The following is a 22,547-nucleotide window of genomic DNA, read 5'->3' on the forward strand; positions in this document are numbered from 1 at the left end:
GTTCTCATCTCACTCATAAAGTACTGGAGGAGTGCTGGGAATATTCGTATGATGGAGGATGTAGTGACTCTTGGATGGAAGAGTCGCGTATGGGCCAAGGAGTATGGCATGGATAATAAGATCTTCTGTCCTAATGTACCACTCACTGATGCCCCAATATGGAGAGTCCCTGAACCACATTTAGATTTGAGCTTACTAGACAAGCCCAATGGTGAATACACTGGAACGAGGTTAATGCTATTCTAAATAATACATTTCATTCAACATTACAAATATTTATGGATGGATCTAAGGAATCTGTTAGTCAAAAGGTTGGAATACGGATATGTATTCCAAAATTTAAAGTATGAATTAGTTTGAAATTGCCAGATGAGTTATCAGTATACACTGCAGAGTTAACAGCTATAATAATAGACCACTACAGTGGGTTGAACAAGTCAGGGCAAATAAAGAGGTAAAAGTGTCCGATTCTTCTTCAGCTGTAATCAGTATAGCACATGCGAGATCAGACAGAGAGGATTTATTAATGGAAGTGTATCTATCTTTATACAGATTGAAAGAGGCTGGAATAACGGTATATTTTTGTTGGGTGGCAGCACATGTTTGGGTATCTGGTAATGAAGTTGCTGATAAACTAGCAAAATAAAAAAAATAAAAAAAAAATAGACAAGACAAAATTGAATTATAAAATAAATATATATGGGGGAAAAAGGAGGCAAAGTTGATTTTAAAGAAAAGGTTAATGAATAAATGGCAAATTAGATGGGATAAAAGCAGCACAGGGAGATGGTGTTATAATATTACAAAGATAATAAATTAGAGGACAAATTGTCAGGGAAGAAATAGAAAAGAAGAGGTATGCCTGTCTAGATTAAGACTGGAACATACAGGGTTGAAATCAGCACTGGCACTTATGGGTATAATATATGAAAATGGGTTATGTGATGTATGGTGTATCTGAAAATGTATATCATGTACTTTTTAGGTGTGTTAAATATAGAGTATAGGCCTATCAAGACATAATATTAGTCACTTTGGGGAGAAAAGTATGACACATGAAAATATTTTAGGAAAAGGTTTAATGGATAGACAGGTATACAGTGCACTATTATAATATGTGTGGATGGGACATGGGAGTATTCTACCTAATCTGGGGCATGAACACGCAGCGCTAGCGTGAGCATGTGATCTGAGTGCGTTGGTCCGTCATAGATTATAGAGAGTATGAAACATCCACCCAACTGTTTTTTCTTTTTCTTCCTTTCTCAATCCTTCCCCTTCTTAAATTTCAGACTCATCACCTATGCACGTTTACTTGACATCCAGTACAGTAGGTGGCGATAATGCTCCTAAGGAGTTATTCGCCATTAAACAAGAAGAAGAAGAAGAAACCCTAATCTCTAATAATAAAATTCCAAGGTATCTGATATTAATTTTATATTTAAATAAACCTATACCAACTCAAAAATTTAAACCACTAATTACATCTTATTATAAAAATCTAGCAAGTCAAAAGTTCCTTTAACAAAACTTAATAACCTTACCCTTTATTGTCTAGTGCTCCCTCTGTTGTTAAAGAAACAGACGGAGAAAACTCTAGCAAGAGAAAAGTTGCTATCCTGACCCGGAATCATCGTGCCATTTAATCTAATGCGTGTCCATTTGTACAGTTAATTTGATCAAGTTCACAGGTCTGACCAGGAGAATAAATAATTAAAAGACGGTAAGTCTGTTATATGGCAGTTTGCCACGTATAGATTCGTCATCATGAACGTAAATAACAGTCCTCCACCGGGTTTCCCGGACCCCACTAGGTAAACACCCACATGTAGATAACAAATCTCGATCTTCAGATGTTTGTATTCAGCAGAGCCAGATCCAAAGGTGTTTGCGAGTCATTTAATGTTACGATTAATGTCTCTTTGCCTGTATTAAATCGCGTTATTTAGCTGTGTTTGACAGATATATAGAGGAAAAGGCGGCCGCATCATAATCAGGTCTGTATGCATCGCTATGTGCAATTACATCTGCAACTTTCCAGATATATAGTTCGTTGTTTTTAAAAGCTCTGTAAGATCGAAGCAGTCTGTAATAAGCCGGTGTGAATGGGTCAGCCAATGATGTGAACTCTTCAGCTATTTTCGGTTTAGAAATATTAATGACTTTATAATAATTCAGAAACTTGGAGAATTGTGCTTGCTTGTCAAATATAAAGGCAAGCAAGTAGTTAAGAGTTGATTAGTCACTGGATGGTCATTTTTTAACAGCTAAAAAGCAGGTTATAGCATATATAACAGTGATTTTTTTGTAAACAGCAAGATGTCAGCATGTTACAGTCATTTATAGTTTGAGCTCGTCACCTCTTGTGTCTTGTATTAAAGAATGTTGTTCTTTCACAGGGTTATTAGCGGTGATCCAGTATGGCAGAAGCTCATCAGGCTGTGGCCTTTCAGTTCACTGTCGGCCCTGATGGCATTGACCTTCAGCTCAGTCATGAGGCCCTTCGGCAGGTCTACCTCTCCGGTGTTCACTCCTGGAAGAATAAATTCATTCGCTTTAAGGTACTAGGATTTTGTTTCTTACATTTTCTGTGGAAGTGCTTCTTACCTTTTCATGATGCATTGTAGAATTAATAAAGTTTTTCACTGTGCCCACAGAATGGGATTTTGAATGGTGTTTACCCAGGGAGTGCACCAGGGTTCATGCTGGTGTTGGCAGGGTACTTGGGAAGAGCTCATTATTTAAAAGTGGACCCTTCTTTAGGCCTGCTCGTCAAACTTGGCAGACATGTCCCAGTCAGGTATGTCTGGTTTATTTATGCTGTATGGTATTTCATAATGCAATAAAGTTTTAAATTGCATTAGTGAGTATCAGAGTTTTTTCTCAGTAAGACTCCTCTGTATGCACTATACTACTTTTGTATAGATTTTTGCTGCAGTTTGGACGAGTTGAAGCCAATCTGCAGATTTTGGGTAGTTGGAGTCGAACAGATTTCACAAAAAAAATTGCATGTACATTGTATACTCAGTTCAGTATGTCAGCAGGCATATTTGGAAGCAGCGTACGATTCCATCCAGTTGGGGTGTATCAAACACGTTTAATATTTTGAGACAATTTTAGAACAAGTATGTTTGGACGAGCTGCAAGTCTGGTAGTGTGTGATTCTGTCTGATGCACAGTTTTTCTCTGGAACCATTTACAAAGTCGGCAAGTGTAGGATGTTTACTGTTTTATCCTTTTCGTGTAGTGTATTCCAGCCTTTATGCTTCTGTTTTTGCAGTAGGTACATGTCTACACAAAAGCAGATGTTAGTTGGGGGTGTCATGGTGGGCACGGGTCTGTGGATTGCCATCATATTCAGCATGAAGACTGTCCTGAAGAGTCTGCTGTCTTGGCACGGCTGGATGTTTGCTCCCCATGGCAAAATGACCTGGCAAATTCGACTATGGCTGGTGTGTATTTGTGATAACTGCTTTCTGGAACAGTTTGTGCTCTCTAATCCATTCTTGGTTGTTTTGAACTTTCTGTTTGTTGTTTTCTGACATTGCAGATGCTAGTGAAGATATTTTCTGGCATGCAAACACCAATGCTGTACAGCTTCCAGAACTCTCTCCCTCATTTACCTGTGCCATCTGTGAAGGAAACCATGAGAAGAGTAAGTTATTCAGCTTTACAACAACCAGATCAAAACTCATTTCAGATGTTTAATTCAGTTATATAAATGTCAGATTGGTAAGCCAGGAATAGCTGCACTCCATTTAGTTTTTCAATGTGAATTTTGGTCACTTGTTTTCAGAGTTAACTTGCTCAGGTGATTATCTACTGATTTTGGAGGTAGGTTGCACAGCGTGATAAAGTGAGTTAACTTACTAAAACATGCACGCTGTTCAGAACGATACTAGAACAACAAAACTAGCTTAGTTTTGATTTGAACTTATAAAGAACTTATCAGTTGCTGGCGTTCATTATGAATATGCTTGGGTTTAAGTTAATACTAATTTTTTTTTGACAACGCTGGCAGTGAGATTTTGCTTTTAGGGGTGAATTTTAGCTGTGCTTTCTTTTTTTTTTTTAAATGTTGGATACTTGTAGTATCTTGAGTCAGTTCAACCACTGCTGAGCGACGAGGAACACCGAAGAATGCAGAGTCTTGCACTTGATTTTGAGAAGAACCTTGGACCAAAACTTCAGTGGTACCTCAAGCTGAAGTCTTGGTGGGCCACTAATTATGTAAGTAACACATTTCTCAACATATCAATGACCTTTCAATGAGGAACTGCAGCAGGAGTAAAAGTTCTTGCATTGTGTTGTTATATTTTCTCCTTTGTGCATCAAAGGGATGCAAACTACTTGCCTTTTGGCAAAGTTTTACACTAGAACCGCCAGAGGATCCTGTATACCTAAAAGTGCAAGCGGGGAAATTTTACCCACACACATGACAACTGTATTTATATGGCTAAAGAACATATTATTTCACTGTATTATGCCACTGTCTTCACAAAGAAGTGTCTAGAGTCATGAAATGATTATGTCTAGTCATCAACTATATTTTTATCTTGTTGTTTTTTAAGACATTTTAATGCAGGCTACACTAATCCATAACGGTCAGTGGCCTAAGCTAAAAAAAAAAAGGGAAAAAAAGCCTGCACTGACATCGGAAATTAGAAGGTAGTAGCTTAAATATTTGGGTGGTGTAATATTATAATGCAGTGTCATTAATCAATATATTAAGATAACCCATGCTGTTTAAATTATTAAAATAGCCTATAGACAATAATGAGCAATAATAATTCACCACACTGCATAGGATGATGCGATGACAAATTCAAGCGCACAGCTTCACCTAAATATTTATTAATTTGTTTATTTATATCTAGGGATGCGCCGAAATGAAAATTCTTGGCCGAAGTCGAACAAAATGATACACTGAGCTGAAGGCCGAACACGTTTTTTTTTTGCATTTTTCCCCCCATTTTGCCAATTTTTTTTCACCATTGCATAAATTAAATAGCCCAAATGTGCTTTAAAAATATTAACTTAACACTGACTTTTTTTTTTACATTCTAGCATTCATTATACTAATAAAACACAATTTAACTTAAAATTAATACGTTACTAAAATAATATTTTTTGGCCATTTTTGAGACCCCCTTCTTGAATCAGGGATGCATTTTTTACTGTACAAATAAATGCAGCCTTGCTGAGCAGAAGAGACTTCTTTTAAAACATTAGAAAATATTACAGATCCCAGTCTGAACACTATGTGTGAATGCTATAATAAATGTATTAATAGAGCTGTTGCAATTATTATTATCCTTATTATTGTCTTTTTTAATTTATTTTACAGAACAGCAGTAAAATTACAATAATAAAATTTATTAATGTTCTTGCTTTTTCTCAGCTTTTATTTTGGCAGAAACCTGCAGGAAGTACTCAGTGCTTCTTTTTGCTGACAACAGTAGATTTATAAATGATTCTCATTACAAATTTGGGAAGACGTTTGTTGCACGTATTGCAGTGTCACATGCCTTATAAAAATTCATAAAAATGTTTCTAAGCAATTGACAAATAACACTTTCAGTTCTGATTTTCCTCGGGCTTTGGACTTTGAACCCTGGCGCCGAGCTCATGCAGCGCTGTTTGAATACATGGAATTCATTCATGTATTAGAAAACACAAGGTTCTGCATTTTAATTGTTTAAGGGCATTTCAATCATCATACAGTAACCAGCAACAACCACCCCTTCCACTTCTCATCAAAGACATGCGGGGCAGTACTAAACAGTCTCTCACTGTCTCAACAAATAATTATTTTTGCGTCTTTCTCTGACTTTTTTCTTCAACATAATAAGCAAATAATTTTGGTTGCCAAACATTCAGTGCATCCCTACTATTGACCAAACATTAAATTCAAATATTCACTTAATCTTTAATTTTTGGCCACCTTTTTGCTATATATATATATATATATATATATATATATATATATATATATATATATATATATATATGACACAGCCTCTAGAATTTATTCAATAAAAACATGTGGACATCACAACCCTTATAATAATTAACCATGGTTTTATCATAGTAAAACTTTTCTTTTGCATGATTTCTGAATGCTTGAGACCATAAAATCAATTAGACAACTGTATTATTAAAATCATAGCCATAGGTAACTGTCTAGATTTGTAATTTGTAAATAATACAGTTGATTTATTTACTTTTATATTTTATTAAAGCTCTATTTTGACCCCTATAGTAGGTGTTTTTTGTTTGTTTGTTTGTTTGTTTTACTTACATAATATTTGAGGGAGGGGGCACAACAATACAATCCTGCTTACGGCACCCATTTGACCAGCAGCGGCCCCTGACAGTAGCAAACAATAAAAGATATGGCAAGACAAAAATGAAATAATTAAACCAAAGTTTGACCTACGTTAGGCTAAAAGGTCCGTGTATCTTTTGGTCATTGGATTTTTTGTTTAATATTGAAAGTAGAAAAATGAGAAACGGCTCCTTTTTCGTTTTTAAATTTTTTGCAAAAAAACGAAAAACAACAAGAATTAGGCTTAATTTGTAGTTTTTCTTTCAGGGGTAGAAAAATGAATAAACAGCTTGAATATTCGATTAAAAAAAAAGATCAAAAATTAAACCCCACTTACCACAAAAAAAAAAAACATCAAAAAAAAAAAAAAAAAAAAAAAAAGATCAAACTGTCATCAGTTCTTCTGCAGTTCCTCGCGGCAGAATCCTAGTCCTCTGCTGCTGCTGGGGGGGATTTCATAGCCTACCATATTTTCCAAACTGTAAAGTCACTTTTTATCATGATATATACTGTGATTTATTCTAAAATGACTTAAATAATGCATTTAACGTCAAATAACCTTAATGTAGACTTTTAAAAATAGGCGCATCAAGCAGCCTACTAGCTGTGTATTGGTTCATGTTTTGCGCTAAAGCTGTGGATTCTGTTGTTTTCTTTATTTTTCAACGGGACGACATTTTGTAGTCATTTTGAATGTACACAAATAAAAATATGCATTTTACCATATGACTATAAATGACAACTTATTAAATTATATACCCTCTTCAGGAACAAATCCAGGTGAACATCAATTAATTCTCAATATTAATTAAATAAACTGTTTAGATTGCTACATATTTCCTGTGCACTTCAATACTGGTCTGTGCTTGACAGTAGTCGCGTTTTTCTGTTTTATTTAACTAGGGTAACTAGTCAGATGTTGTTCTAAAGGCTTATTAGGTCTACCTTCTTTTTTCCGAAACAGACACACAAAAATGTCCTGCTCGCACTTACCCATTTAATGGCAGAGAACGGTGACTTTCACTTTTCATTCTTTAAGCGGATGCAAATCTGTCATAAAATAATATGCATCTCGTGGCGTATGCTATATTCCAAACGTTCTGAAGGTATACAGTAAGGTTTGGTGAGAAACAAACCAAATGGCAATTAATTACATTTATGTAAATCTTGTGTTACATTCCTGTGTGCGAGTGCACAAGTGTCAGACTAAATCAGACTACAGTTACTTTTTTATAGATTACATATTATTCACACAATAGAAATAAATGATTCATCGTTTATTGATTCTATCTAATTCCTCTTTTTTTTTTTTTTTTTATGTTCCTTTCTAAAATAGTCTACCGCTTATATACACTCAGAAAGTCTTCCAGTTTGTGGACATTCACACAGTTATCAGTCATTAATCCGGTGGGCTATACAGCATTTGACCAATGGGTTTACAAAAATAATTTCAGGTTTAAGAAGAGTTTCAACATTGCATCAACTACTGATGAACGCATTATTTGTTTATTTAAATGATCACTCAGTATGTTAACCATGTATTAGTATGTATTATTGAAAGGCTTTTGTCTTTCAAACTCATTAAAATGCACAAATTCTCATTATTTCTTATTTGCAGACATTCTCAAACTCTTTGTCCTCTGAACCTCTTTCACCTAACATATTTACTTTAAAGGGGTGGTCAATCAGCAATTCTGTAAAAGACAAGACATCTCCCTTCCATTAAACTTTGAGCATCGTAACTTTGCAGATGTTTTTTATGCTCAAACAGCAACATTACACACTAAAGTTAAAAAAAGTACCCTCTGACATAGATGAATGGTCATATGGCACAAACAAATGAAGGTAAACATAAAATATTTAATCTTTTTTAGTAAGTGTATGATTTATTTTAATTTTACATTTTTATGATTTAATTACTTTTCAGCCTTTCATTAAACTCTACCCCCAAACCCCCCCCCACCCCCCGCAGTTCCTTTACGAACCCCAATTTGGGAAACCCTGACGTAATATAATGTTTAATGCACTTCATGTTGTTAATAACAATGAAAGGAATATATTTTCTCACTATTTGTATTTTTACATCATTATGGTACAAGATTATCCTGTTTAAATCAGTGTGATAAACGAGTTAGGTCAAAAGTAATCAAAAAGTAATCTGGCTATATTACCTAAAACGTGAAATGTAGTGGATTAGTTACTGACTACATTTTTTGTCATGTAATTTGGAATCAGTAACGGATTACAATTTGTAAGTAATCTACCCAGCTCTGAATATACCCAAGTCAAAGCATTATTCTTTCCTTTTTGTATTAGTGTTTCAAATATTTATTTTGAAATAATTAATAATATTTATAATAATAATAATTAATTACTTAATAAAACAAACAAACTTACTGGGGGACCAGGGTAGGATATAGCCTGCCCTGGCATGCCCAGCTGATGCAAAGCATAGAATTTATATCTTCACAGAAGAAAGCCCTAGGCTCAGGTTGTGTCGAGCCATTCATTTGTCTGGTTGTTTGATGAGAAAAAGATTAAATGTAGTTGCAATAAAAAAGTTTAAGAATCTGTACAACTGCTGCTGCAGCAGAGGACTAGTATTCTGCCGCGCGGAACTGCAGAAGGACTGATGACAGCATGGTTTGATCTTTTTTTTTTGTCTGACCAATCAGCAGAAAGGGGAGTTTAATTCCCGCCCACGTGTAGAAATCGAATATTCAAGCTGTTTATTCATTTTTCTAACCCTGAACGAAAAACTAAAAATTAAGCCGAATTCTTGTTTTTCGTTTTTTGCAAAAAATTAAAAAACGAAAAAGGAGCTGTTTTCCATTTTTCTACTTACAAAATTAAACAAAAAATCGAATGACCAAAAGATACACGGACCCTAAAACATGTAAATCTGATATCTGGATCACTCTCAGATGCTGAGCCGACCCAGGATACATAACTTACCATCAGACTCTCCATCATTTAGTGTTTCTAATACCTACCTTCCATAAATTGTCTCTTTTAGTCATTTTGACTTCATTTATGAAACTGAAAACCGCTTAATCAGTGAGTGAAAGGTGTTGCCTAGAAATGTACAATGTTAAAACATAAGCAGCAAGAAAATACTACCATTTAAAAGCAAATATATATAACATACAAATATAATAAAGGGTTAGGGTTAGAAATAGGGTTTGGTCTTGGGTTAGTTGCATGTAATTATGCATAATTTACTGTTATTACCATAGTAAGTACATGTAACATATAACAAGGACACTGTAAACAGTGGTTTTCAACTTCAGTCCAGGGGACTCTGGAAGTTTACTGTTTAACAGGAGTGACTCTGACACTGTGTGTTTCAGGTCAGTGACTGGTGGGAAGAATATATCTACTTGAGAGGTCGTGGGCCAATCATGGTTAACAGCAACTATTACGCAATGGTAAAGAAATGGTATTTGCCAGCTTCATATGCATGTGCAGCCACAAGGTGCAGTTTAGTACCTAGATGTGCAGTATTGTAGTCTGCTAGATCATTTTAGCTGCATACTTTGTAGCAGTATGCAGAGTTTGACTAGATCATATTTTTGTTGAGTCTCAATTAGGTTATACATGCGTTCTTGGTTTCTGAAACCTTTTTCCTCTGAACAGGACTTTATTTATGCCTTTCCTACACATCTGCAAGCAGCAAGAGCCGGCAATGTCATTCATGCAATCATGCTTTACAAGAGGAAGCTGGACCAGGCTCAAATCAAGCCGGTTAGAAAAGCTACCATATTTCTACTGCATTTTTACCATAAAATAAATAGTTTAATAATTTGTTTTAATCAGCTAGTTTTTGTAAGTAAACAGACAGATTAATGAGTCTATTTAGCATTTTGTCTCATAACAAAGAAGTAAAAAAAAAAAAAAGAGTTTCAGCTTTAGACTTTAATGGCCCAACACTGTAATAACTTCTGCCCTCTATCACAAATAAATTATTAGCCCCAACTAACCTTAGGCCTGTTACTAAGGAGATTGATATCTTTAGTTTATTCTGTGAATGTTTCTATATTTCATGCCTCCTGATCGTATGGTCAAAATGGTGCAGCTTTTTGCACTAATGAACAGCGTTCCACTCTGTTCTGCCCAGAGGGGGCGGCTGTTTAATACATCGCATCCCAGGCCAGGAGACGGGTAAGAATAGCCAGTCTGTGCACCATAGACCAACTTCTGCCTACTCCACTGGTCATGTGTCATCAGTTAATTTTGGTTAGCAGTGTATAATAGACATGTTATTTGTATATGTTCATTGGCAGTTCCATTGACAGTTTGTTCTTATGCACAATAATGTAATGACTTTGTAATGAGCAGCTGGTGACAGGGCTGTGCTTCCTCTCCGTTCATTCCATCTCCTTACTTTTGTTTTACATAACATAATTTTTCCGACTAGGACCCCAGTCAGTCTTCTTATATCGTAATGATTGCATAGTTCACTTACCAGAGCGTCAAGTAGTGATTTGTGACCCTTTTATCATCCGTTAGCGTTGTTTATTACCAGTTACTCCTTCCATCTTTTATTTGACCTCTTCCTCTCTGCTTCGCAGCTCATGCTTCAAAACACCATCCCTATGTGCTCGTCCCAATATGAGCGCATGTTCAACACCAGTCGCATCCCAGGCATAGAAACAGGTACGTCTTTGCGCAAAATTCGCCAAGTTATAGTATTTCAAGTATTTCCAATTCAATCTGCAACTGGGAATGATAACAAGCTTGTGATTGCTGATGGAAATACTCCAAAGGCATGGATAAGTTATTTTGTTGTTGCGTAATATATTAGGTTACAAGTGTAATATGCCTACGTTTTTGGTTGATGAAAACAAAGCCCCCCTTTATTTTAAGGAAATTATATGTCACAAAACGCTCCCTGAGAAAATAGATAACTGATTCCTTTCATGTCACAGATCTGCATTCAACTTCATGCATGAGTTTTACAACATTTACATGTTTATTTCATGTTTGTTTATGTTAGCTACACAGCATTTATTGTACTGAGATGCAGGTCTTGATCTAATACACCCCCATTCCTGCACTGTGGCTTTGGATAGAAGACCATTCTTAGAGGTGATGTGTGTAATTTTAATTTTAAATTACTTTCTCCTGTTCTAGTTTACTGAGCAGAGAGAGACAGTTCAGTAGTTATTAGGGGTGTAATGGTTCTTGGTAAAAAATCAAACCGTATTGTTCTCCACCCACAGTTTGGCACGCACTTGCACCGCAATTCAATTCAAGTTGTTGCAAAGCAGCTTTACAGAAAATTTTAGTTTCTATTTTAAAGTTTCTACATTATATTTAGTAGTAGCTTATCAGTGGTGACTGTCAAGATGTCCATATGGCAGAATTGTACTGTAAAATTCATGCAGTTAGTTAATGTCATGTAATCAAACAGACAGGGAGCACTATTAACTGCAATGATTATATGTCGTGATTAGACTTCTAGGAAAATTTGGTAGTTTTGTATTTGTTCTGAGGGTTGGCATCATCTGAGGTCCTCTGAGGGGTTTGCAACATCTCTTCTCAGGTGTTCGGTCATCTCAGGTCTTTGTAAGGGCTGGATCCAGACTGAACCTTGTCTAAATCCTAGTTACCACAGGATGTCAATCCCATGGCAGAAACAGAGAAGCAAATAGAGACACAATTAGCATAGCTGCTGTTCCAACCAAGTAAAAGTGATGTGTTCAACCCAAGCAAAAGAATAAAAATGTACAAGGTTATGAGAAACATTATGTGAATGCTTGGCTAAAGAGATGTCTTTAATCTAGATTTAAACAGAGAGAGTGTGTCTGAACCCTGAACGATTTCAGGAAGGCTGTTCCAGAGTTTTGGGGCAAAATGCTAAAAAGCAGTACATCCTTTAGTGGACTTACAAGAGTCCAGAGTTTTGTGACCTTGGGAAGCTGCATGGACTGAGCGTGATAGAAGACTAGTTAGGTACGCAGGAGCTAAACCATTGAGGGACTTAAAGGGGTCATATGATGCGATTTCCTTTCTCTTTGGAGTGTAACAAGCTCTTCGTGAATAGATAAGATCCCTAAAGTTGCAAAGACTAAAGTCTCAAATCCAAAGAGGTATTCTTTATAAAAGTTAAGACTTGTCCACGCCCTCCTAAAACGGCTTGTTCTAACACACCCCCAAATGTCTACATCACTGTGTGGGAAGATTTGCATAACACTGCCCAAATGTTCACGTAAAGAAAGAAGGCGTAACTTTTATTCTTGCTGTAGTATTTTTGCTGCTGCCACCGCCATGTTGTGGAGACGCTGTGTGTTTCGTTGTGAAAGCTAAACTACTTTGTTTGGTCTTCCAAAAGAGGACACAACTAGAAATCAGTGGTTAAGTTTACAACACTGTTCCAGAACAGTTCAAGCCAAATATTCGAGTGTGTGCAGCACATTTTACAGAGGACGAGGACTGTTTCTTGGGAGAGTAGCCTACAATGCCGGTGTTCTGACAAAAAATGCTGACTCGTAGCCTGTAAGTACGTTTTCATATTTAAAGGATTTGTTTTGAGCAGTGTAGAGTAGCGCTTGTTTGTCGTTTCTCCGATCACAAATGCAGACATGGTTTCATGTTTACGCAGTGCAATGCAACACAACGCATAAAAAGAAAGTATAAGTCATTATAATCAGTAATTATGTCACCACTGGATGCTACAAATGCCTCCTTTGTAATGGGTTTTATTGGCTTTCCCTGGTCTTGCCGGGAGATGGCATCACAGTATGGTAAGGGGCGTAACATTTCCATCACACACTTGAGGTATTTGGTCAATCACAACGCACTGGATAGCTGGCCAATCAACGTACACCTTGCTTTTTAGAACGATGAGAGGAGAAACAAAACTTAACTGCATAAACACATTTCATTACACCAAATACATATGACCATACCATCATATGACCCCTTTAAAAGTAAGTAATAATATTTTATTACTGATACAGAACTTAATAGGTTCAACTGAAATCTGACAACACATCTGTAATAAGGTTTGTTATAAATAACAACACGTAAAACAGACAGAAATCAGCTAATATGTTTCAGTGTATATGCATTCTTGCTTCCCAATACATTACTACAACAGCGATGAACAAAAAAAAATTGGACAAACCAGAATCTCTTTGTTCAATGCGATTGTCATATGCTGGAATATGCCCAGTCATTTATGCCATTATTACCCAGGTGTTGATAGCGCGTATGCACAGGTAACAACTGAACAGCACACGTTGCTATCTTTGTTTATACTAAACTCATTTAAGCCTTGCCAGTTTAAACATTCAAGAGCCACAAGACTTGAATGAGAACTCGCACGCAGTGAGAAGATGTGTGCATACCCATCTGAAGCGTGTAAACCCGCGTCTCAGAATGAGCGCAAATTACACAAAGGAAATCACTAACTTCTCTTAATTGAAAGTGAAAGTGACATGACATGTGGCCAAGTATGGTGACCCATACTCAGAATTCGTCCTCTGCATTTAACCCATCCAAAGTGCACACACACAACAGTGAACACACAACATTTATGGCGCTGCATCCGTGGAGCAGTTGGGGGTTCGGTGCCTTGCTCAAGGGCACCTCAGTCGTGGTATTGCCGGCCCGAGACTCGAACCCACAACCTTAGGGTTAGGAGTCAAACTCTCTAACCATTAGGCCACGACTTCCCCACTTTCCCCAAAAACTATTGAATAGTTTTTGTAACTCTGTAATGTTATTTTACACTTGATTACTTTATTCAATTTCTGTACCTAAAAACTAATGTTAATGTTAATGTTACCTACCTAAAAAAAACCCATCTTTGCTCTGTTGTATTTATTTGTGCTGTTGCTTGTCATTCAGTTATTTGTTTTTATGTACTTTTATGACAGTGTAAGACATGTTCTGGAAACTTATTTTCAAATTTTGAATCTAATGATGCAGAAATTACACACTTCAGCTTTAACTTTCACCTAAGTCCCTCCCTTGATCTTTTGTACCCCATTTGTTTTATTTTTTACATTAATAAATGTTTTGTATACTGTTCAGACATTTGGGGTCAGAAAGAGTAATGTTTAATTAATGTTTTTGAAAGAAGTCTCCTATGCTCACCCAGGCAGCATATATTTGAGTAAAAATATAGTAAAACAGTAATTTTGTATTCCATGTTAATATACAGTATTTCAAAATCTAATTGATTTCTGTGATGACAAAGCTGAATTTTTAGCAGCCATAACAATCTTCATGCTACATGATTCTTCAGAAATCATTTAAATATGCTGATTTGCACAATAAACTTTATTATTATTATTATTATTACCAATTATTATCTTATTAGCAGTGTTAAAAACAGTTGTGCGGTCTAATATTTTTGTGGAAACTGTGATACCTTTTTTCAGATTTTTTTTGATAATTAGAAAGTTCAAAAGAACATCATTTATTTGAAATATAAATATTTGGTATAATTATAAATGTCTTTACTGTCAAGTTCAAATAAATTTTCAGTTTAATGTATTTAATGACCCTGAATGTTTGAAAGGTATTGTGTGTGTATATACATTTTTTCTTTTAACTTATTTTCATTAGAATGATATGATTGTTTTTCTCACTGCCTACCTGCAAAACATTTAATACCTTAATGTAAAAATGTAGCATTCTATATAGCTGCTTGCATGTAACATGAGATCTTTCTTTCTTTCCTCCATCTGTCTATAGACACAGTTCAGCACATGTCTGACAGCAGGCATATTGTGGTGTATCACCAAGGCCGTTACTTTAAAGTATGGATGTATTATGATGGGCGGTTACTGTTGCCACGGGAGATAGAGCAGCAGATGGAGAGGATTCTGGCTGACACCTCAGAGCCGCAGCCTGGAGAGGAAACCCTCGCCGCCCTCACCGCAGGGGACAGGTATCCACAACACACCCAACAGCAGGAGTAGCTACCGTTTTCCTGTCATTCATTTGTCTGATCTCTTGTAACCACTGTAAAGTTTCAGTGGGATGCCAGTCTGAAATTAGGTTCTTTTTTCTTTCTCCTTAACTATTACTTGTCACCAATTTTTACTGGACAGTCAAAACTATTTTAGATGGAGTACAAGCTTGTCTGTATCTGTTTTTCTCAGAGTGCCTTGGGCGTGCGCCCGTAATGCCTACCTCAGACACGGCAAGAACAAGAAGTCTCTGGATACTGTGGAGAAAGCTGCTTTCTTTGTTACTCTGGATGACACAGAGCAGCGCTATGATCCAGCAAATCCTGTGGAGTCCCTTGACCATTACGCTAAATCGCTGCTCCATGGGAAGTGTTATGACAGGTGAGGAAGAAACCATTGCATGGGTTAAGGGAGACCACCTCCTTCCATGCCCCTTTGAAAGGGTTTTTGTGAGTTTTTAGGTACCAGTACTGTACCAGTAGAGTAGCTTTTATACAACATGTACATTTTTAATGGTCATTTTCCCTTAGGTGGTTTGATAAATCCATAAACTTAATTGTCTTCAAGAATGGAACCATGGGCCTTAATACAGAACATAGCTGGGCTGATGCTCCTATTGTTGGCCACCTCTGGGAGGTACACATGCACAAATACACTACCATTCAGAAGTTTGGGGTCAGTAAGATATTTTTCTTTTTTAAAAAGTACATTTATTATATATATTTATTATATAAAATGTATTATATTGATTACATTAAATAAATGTTAATTTAGAAATTTCCATTCAACAAAAGTTGCCTTGAAAAAAAAAAAAAACTGTTTTCATTTAATTTAAAATAAGTAAAGAAAGTTACAAATCACCATATTAGATTAATTTCTGAAGCATCACGTGACACTGAGGACTGGATCAAAGGCTGATAAAAATGCAGCTTTGCCAATACATGAATAAATGACATTTTAAAATATATAATAAAATATAAAACAGTTATCTTAAATTATACTGATATTTCAAAATATTACTTTTTTTCTGTAATTTTGATAAGATAAAAGCAGGCCCCCCCCCCCCCCCACCCCCCGAAAAAATAAATAAATAAAAAATAAAATAAAATTTTACCAACATCAAACTTCTGTCGTTTACATCAGTTGTATTTCACCTTTAGTTCACCTATATCATGTTAATCTGCTGTTAATGTAAATTTTGATGGCATTTTTCATAAAGCAAGTGCTCTCGATGGACCCTGTTAAGCTGGGCTACACAGCAGATGGCCACTGTAGAGGAGAACCTCACCCTAATCTCCCTGGACCTCAAAGACTACAGTGGAATATTCCACCTGAGGTCAGTGTGATACACTTGGTAGTAAAAATGCTGTTAATATCTTTAATCATCTCTTGAGTGGATATGAAAGGACCAAGACATTGGTTTGTGTAACGTTCTCTCTGTTGTGTTTTTTTATTTCATCGCAGTGCCAGACTATGATTGCCAACTCTCTGTCCGTGGCTGTGGCTTTGGCTAATGATGTGGACTCGCACATCATCCCCTTCAGTGACTTTGGGAAAGGTCTGATCAAGAAGTGCAAGATCAGTCCTGATGCCTTCATCCAGCTTGCACTGCAGCTGGCCCATTATAGGGTGAACTTTCTTATCACTGAACATCTGAAATGTAGCAAAATATGCCTGCTTATCGCTCACTTGAAAGGGTGAATTGATGTCAATGTTTTTCATTGTACAGGACAAAGGAAAGTTCTGCTTGACTTATGAGGCATCCATGACACGTTTATTCAGAGAAGGCCGTACAGAAACTGTGCGCTCCTGCACCATGGAATCCTGTGCTTTTGTCCGTGCCATGATCAACAACAAAACGGTACCATACCAAAACAACCTAAAAACCCACAGCCACAGGGGAGGGCAGTTCACTATGAACCAGTGCTGTAGTACTCGAGACTAGACAAGACCGGACTTGACTTATATTAGTATACTACTGTATACATCAACAGGAGAAAACAAATCAGTTTTTCAAGAAAACAGTTGTTCAGTGTTATATAATCAGATTGAACTATGTTCCATTATAGTAATCATATTGACTCCTGTACACCTCTGATCCCTTAGCTAACCCTTAAACCTACCCAAACCTGTCCCTAACCTTACCCATATCACACCTCAATAGCAGCAAAAGTGTTTAATCATTGTATAACATCTGTTAAAATGATTTGTAGTTGTTCAAGAAGTTTGTGATCACATAAATGAAACATTGAATGACATTTGTTAGCATGTGAAATAATGATCTGTTAATAATAAGGAAATGTTTAACAAGTCATCTATAACACATTATCTCACATTTCTAGCTATTTGACTATATGGGCCCGTTTACATCTGGTGACTTCATGAATTTTTTCTGATCGGATAGCTATTATGTTGAAATATTAAACGTGTGAGAGTGTGTTATAGGCTATATGACATTAAAGTCAGATATGACAGCGCTAATGCAACACGCATTGCTGAGCATCTCTTCAGCAAGCCGACGCGCAAACTGCCGCAAATGAAACTGAAATCACAGACGCTCAACACACAATCATCTTCATTGAAAGTAGTGTGACTAACCGATCTTTCCAGTGCTCTCCTATTGCGGGCTTTGATCTTGAAATGAGCTGATAATCAATAAAATGCAGCGCTTATCTTTTGATTTCATTGACGTGAACTCCATTAAATTTAAATATAGTGCACTTTTTCAAATAAGTTACAAGTTACTTTTTTTTTCCATTGATTCAGAAACACCTCTCCTGTCCCCATGTTGAGAGAAATTAGGAGTGAGGTGCAGAGGCACTTCCTTCAGCCTGAGTCTTATTCATTTCACTTTTAGTGTGAAAGGGCCTTTACAGTTGCCAAAAATATAACTTTTATATACTTTATGTATACTTATTAAAAAAACAAGTAAGCAAGCTCAGCTCAGTTGACAAAGAGTAACGCAAAAGTAACGTTATGTATTACATTCTATAAAGTGTAACTAATTAACACAATAAGTTACTTTTTATGGAGTAACACAATATTATAATGCATTACTTTTAACTGTAACTTTCCCAAACACTGTCTGTAGCTACTGCTTTTCATAATTTGACAAATGCAGTTTACTGGTCACTGTTTTACTGCTGCCATTATTCAAAATGAGTCTTCTGTTCTTGTTTTGTAGAGAGAAGAGAAACTTCGTTTGCTAACCCAGGCCGCTGAGAAACACCAGCAGATGTATAGGCTGGCAATGACTGGTCAGGGCATTGACCGCCATCTCTTTTGCCTCTACGTAGTGTCTAAGTACCTTGGACAGGACTCCCCATTCCTCCAGGAGGTGGGTTTTAGCATTTAAGCGGTTCGTGAAATTAAAAATATAATATACTCTGAAAAGCCATACCCCATGACAATTAACTGTGTCCTGATTGTAATTATTATAATGATAAAGACATTTCTGCCTTTGAAGACATGAGTGCATGTGCCTTGCTTAGAAGTAATGTAGCTTATATTCTTTAACAAAATTCATTTGAATGCAAAATTTCCCACTTCCTGTCTCTTCAGGTGCTGTCAGAGCCTTGGAGACTCTCCACTAGTCAGACTCCTTTTCAGCAGGGGGAGCTGTTTGATCTGGTGAATCACCCAGAGTATGTAACCACTGGAGGAGGCTTTGGACCGGTGAGTCTTTCAAAGATTTCATAATCTGCTAATATTAAAATGCTTTGTTGAAAGCATCGAATTTATCTTTTTTTCTAACTGTGGTAGGTTGCAGATGATGGTTATGGTGTGGCCTATGTGATTGTTGGTGAAAAACTCATCAATTTCCACATCTCTTCCAAGTGTTCCAGTCCAGAGACGGTGAGAGCATACACAAGCAGAGAATCTGTCAAAATACAGAAAACACTGCTCCTTTTTCATTATCAGTGACAGTAGATATGTTTCATCCAATGGAATGTGATTTTTAGGGTATTACCTGAAAATGTCAAAATCTTAAAATGCACATAAAATACATATGTGCTCAACTGAGATCGATAATTTATCTGATAAGAAGACATGCACATACATTCTGGTTTGAAACACATTTACAGAATAAATTCCAAAAAAAAAAACATGTGACTTTGACTCAGCAGATCATGTGATTGGATAACTGGTCTAAACAGTGGACCAGTCACATTGCTCACTTCAGTGTTAAGTCATTCTGAAATGCCTGAGCCAAAGTATGTAATCAAAATGATTTGCTATAATTACCTCCCAGAACTACACACGACTGCATTCCCAAACATCTGGCAACTGCCTCTTAACGCAAGATAGCATGACTGCATTTATACGGTTTCATCTGCACACTTTGAGGTGCATGTAATTATTACTGAGGAAAAAGAGCCACAGTGCTTCTTCGGGTGGAACAACTTCCATTTTTATTATTGATACTTTGTGCCAGTTTCCAATGAAGTGATGTTTTGATTACTTGAACACATAAGATTTTGATTACTTGAGATTACTTGAGATGGAAACTGATTTATTCTCAAATGTTGTATGTGATATTCCATTCTTTTGGAACAATACATGGCTAGTGTTGTTCTTGATATGCTTTGTGATTTCTTTGCATCTTATCTTTTTTTTCAGGACTCTCATCGCTTTGGAAACAATATCAGGCAAGCAATGCTTGATATGCTGAATCTGTTTCAGCTTGACAAAAGGAACCTAAAGTGATTTGATTGGTGAAAGGATTATGCTTTTAATGACTCGGTTCACCTTAATTATATATGAGCAGTATTGAGAGAAGCTTGAATTTATTTGGTGAATTCTGAGAGAATTTTTATTTGGTGCCTTAACATACATCTTAAATGAATTGTTCAGTGCAGGTGAAAAAATCTAAATCTAAAGTAATACTGGATTTGATTACCAAGACTGCTTTCACTCTCAGTATATTTTACTGAGATGGACAGTTTCATAGATACTTCAATAGATGACACTCTATTGACAAGATGTCAAGGAGCATAATAATTGCCTAGCTGAAGTGCTGAGCTTACAGATCAAGCAATACACAGCTCTCCATTTGTGCTTTCAGTTTGCATTCAGATTTTTACAGTTTTAATTCAGTATTAAGTAATGAAGAAAAAGATGAGATTATGCAGATGGTAAGTTTCTGAATTTCCGCTTCAGATTCTGCTCACTTTTTTTTATTGTGTTGATTCAGCAAAGGTCACCACGTTTTAATGTGGGACGTGTTAATGTCCATCATATTTTATGTTCTGTTATATACTGTAATAAGTTTGGAAATCATTGTCAAAAAAATCTCATGTATTTTATTTTGTACTCATAATAATGTGTTATTGAGTAATTAATGAGTGTCCTCTCAAAGTACATTGTATTTGGAAATTCAAAAGAAGCATTAAACATAATAAACACATATTAATAATGTGAATAATGGAAGCTGTTTTTTTCTCAGTTATTCATGTCTGGTCTATAATAAAATAGTATGGACATTTTTTTCAAAGCTAAAGGTTCATACAGAAAATTTTCTGATAAGATTATTCTCATAAATATAGCTTAGAGGCTTCACTGAGACGCTGGGTCATAATTTACTTACACATAATTAAATTTTGACATTAGAATGTTATTGCAATTTCATATATTTTCCATTGATATATTCAAAGTTGGATGCATCACTGTGGTGTTCTCAGTCCAGTCATTAACCTATTAAAGCCATGAGCTGCATAACTTGAACTGTGTTCCTGTGTAAACAGTCTGACATCATCCTAAAACTGAGAGAAATGTGGTTAAGCCTTTACCTTTCCTCTAAAAATGTTTCCTCTTTAAAAAAAATCAGCTGAACTTTGGAACAGTGTCTCTATAATGAATGCTGTCTATTAAAACTACTCATTTAATTGTTTGTTCCCACTTTATATCAGGTGCCTTTTTAACTACAACCTACAATGTATTAATAAGTACAATGTACTTAATGTGTTTATGCTTTTGCTGCTACTGAGATGGAAAACAGGTGAGGTTATGGACAGGTTTGGGTAGATTTAAGGGGTAGGGTCAACAGTGTAATTAGAGCTGTAATTACAGAAATGAATTACAGATGTATGTACATGCAGTATTTCTTAAATGTAAGTACAATTAAAACTTGTATAAACAAGACGTAGATTGTATCAAATGACAAATTTAAATGTTAGTACAAAGTAGTTAAAGACACAATATAAAGTGGGGCCAAGTACTCAATTTTAAAGATGCTTTATGTAGGTTTTTGACTCTACTAAAGCATAAAATACCATAATATGTTTGCAGATATTTAGGAAACATGCTAAGTTAACATACTTGTTTATCTGAAAAACAATGCTACAGTCAGTTATTCTTCTTTAAAATTGTGCGTTCTGGGTGGAATGTCAGTCTGGCAACCTTCGTGTGCGTCAAGTCTGAGGAGGCGGGGTGGGGTGTATATATACAGTGTTTTACAGTACAAAACTGTACTTGTAAAATTACACCAATCATCTCTATGACATCAAGAATGCATTCTGTTAAAAAAAGGTTCTTTTTCAAATACTTCACTGTAACCTTCTACTCCAATTTCTGTGATTTGCTTTGAGCACTTGAATATATGTCAATTTCAATCTAAATCTTAGTCCACGTGAAAGGTTTAGTATGCATATCTTCACATACACCAGCATTTATCTGGGCCTGTGTTGCATTTTAATGTCATTGTTCTCAGTATTAAGAGGAATTCTTGGATAGTGTTTCAGATATTTTTCTTAACTTTAAAGCAGCAGTTGATAATTATGTTCTTATTTTTGCTTTCTTTCAAGAAAAAGCAGAAAGATCTGCACTCCTTTTTTTACGTATTTCATTATGCAACATGACACATGCAAAGCAGACGTTTCTGCTCTTTACAGGTGTTGTGTTGCATAATAAAAAGTAAAAAAAAAAAAATAAGAAAAAGAATTTTGATCTTCCAGCTTTTCCTTAAAAAATAAAAACGTTTTTATGGATCTACACACCCTGAGCCACTAGAGCGCAGTGATTTCATCATTTTTATTGATTTCTTTTTCATCAAAATCTTTTATTTGAGAACCTTGAAGACTATCCGACTTGCACTTTTCACTGTGCTTCATTATTTTCATGTATACCAAAAACAACATTTCTAAACCACACCACTTTTTATAACTGTACGTGTATTGCCTTTAACAAAGCAAAGTCACTGCAATTTCAGAGTTTGTTTTAAGATGCCTTACTTCAAAAGACGTAAGATCTTGTGATGCTAAACAAAAGAAGATGCAAGGTTGGTACAATTCAAATTA

General features: G+C 35.8%; 1 protein-coding gene across 3 annotated transcripts; it reads left to right on the forward strand.

Annotated features, from left to right (window-relative positions):
* The first annotated feature begins 1,315 nt into the window (after positions 1 to 1,315).
* On the forward strand, positions 1,316 to 20,682 carry LOC109087070 (carnitine O-palmitoyltransferase 1, liver isoform-like). 3 transcript variants are annotated; one of them, XM_042728180.1, is made up of 19 exons: positions 1,316 to 1,419; positions 2,400 to 2,561; positions 2,658 to 2,800; positions 3,281 to 3,452; positions 3,551 to 3,655; positions 4,093 to 4,230; positions 9,679 to 9,756; positions 9,965 to 10,072; positions 10,900 to 10,984; positions 15,035 to 15,230; positions 15,445 to 15,633; positions 15,783 to 15,888; positions 16,472 to 16,588; positions 16,717 to 16,881; positions 16,982 to 17,113; positions 18,437 to 18,589; positions 18,814 to 18,927; positions 19,015 to 19,107; positions 19,873 to 20,682. In XM_042728180.1, exons 2-19 carry the CDS (start codon positions 2,421 to 2,423, stop codon positions 19,957 to 19,959), a joined length of 2,322 nt encoding a protein of 773 aa, XP_042584114.1. In that variant the 5' UTR covers positions 1,316 to 1,419; positions 2,400 to 2,420; the 3' UTR covers positions 19,960 to 20,682. The 3 variants fall into 3 exon arrangements, with proteins under 3 accessions (XP_042584114.1, XP_042584113.1, XP_042584112.1); XM_042728179.1 differs by lacking the exon at positions 1,316 to 1,419 and adding an exon at positions 1,562 to 1,723; XM_042728178.1 differs by lacking the exon at positions 1,316 to 1,419 and adding an exon at positions 1,787 to 1,997.
* The last annotated feature ends 1,865 nt before the right edge of the window (positions 20,683 to 22,547 follow it).

Source organism: Cyprinus carpio, chromosome B7 (genome assembly GCF_018340385.1).
Source record: "Cyprinus carpio isolate SPL01 chromosome B7, ASM1834038v1, whole genome shotgun sequence".
Classification (NCBI taxonomy): domain Eukaryota; kingdom Metazoa; phylum Chordata; class Actinopteri; order Cypriniformes; family Cyprinidae; genus Cyprinus; species Cyprinus carpio.

Coding starts and splice junctions, on each gene's coding strand:
- LOC109087070 (XM_042728180.1), top strand. CDS start 2,421: ATGGCAGAAGCTCATCAGGCTGTGGCCTTTCAGTTCACTGTCGGCCCT. Junction 16,589..16,716: donor AGTGGAATATTCCACCTGAG/GTCAGTGTGATA, acceptor ATTTCATCGCAG/TGCCAGACTATGATTGCCAA. Junction 18,590..18,813: donor ACTCCCCATTCCTCCAGGAG/GTGGGTTTTAGC, acceptor CTGTCTCTTCAG/GTGCTGTCAGAGCCTTGGAG.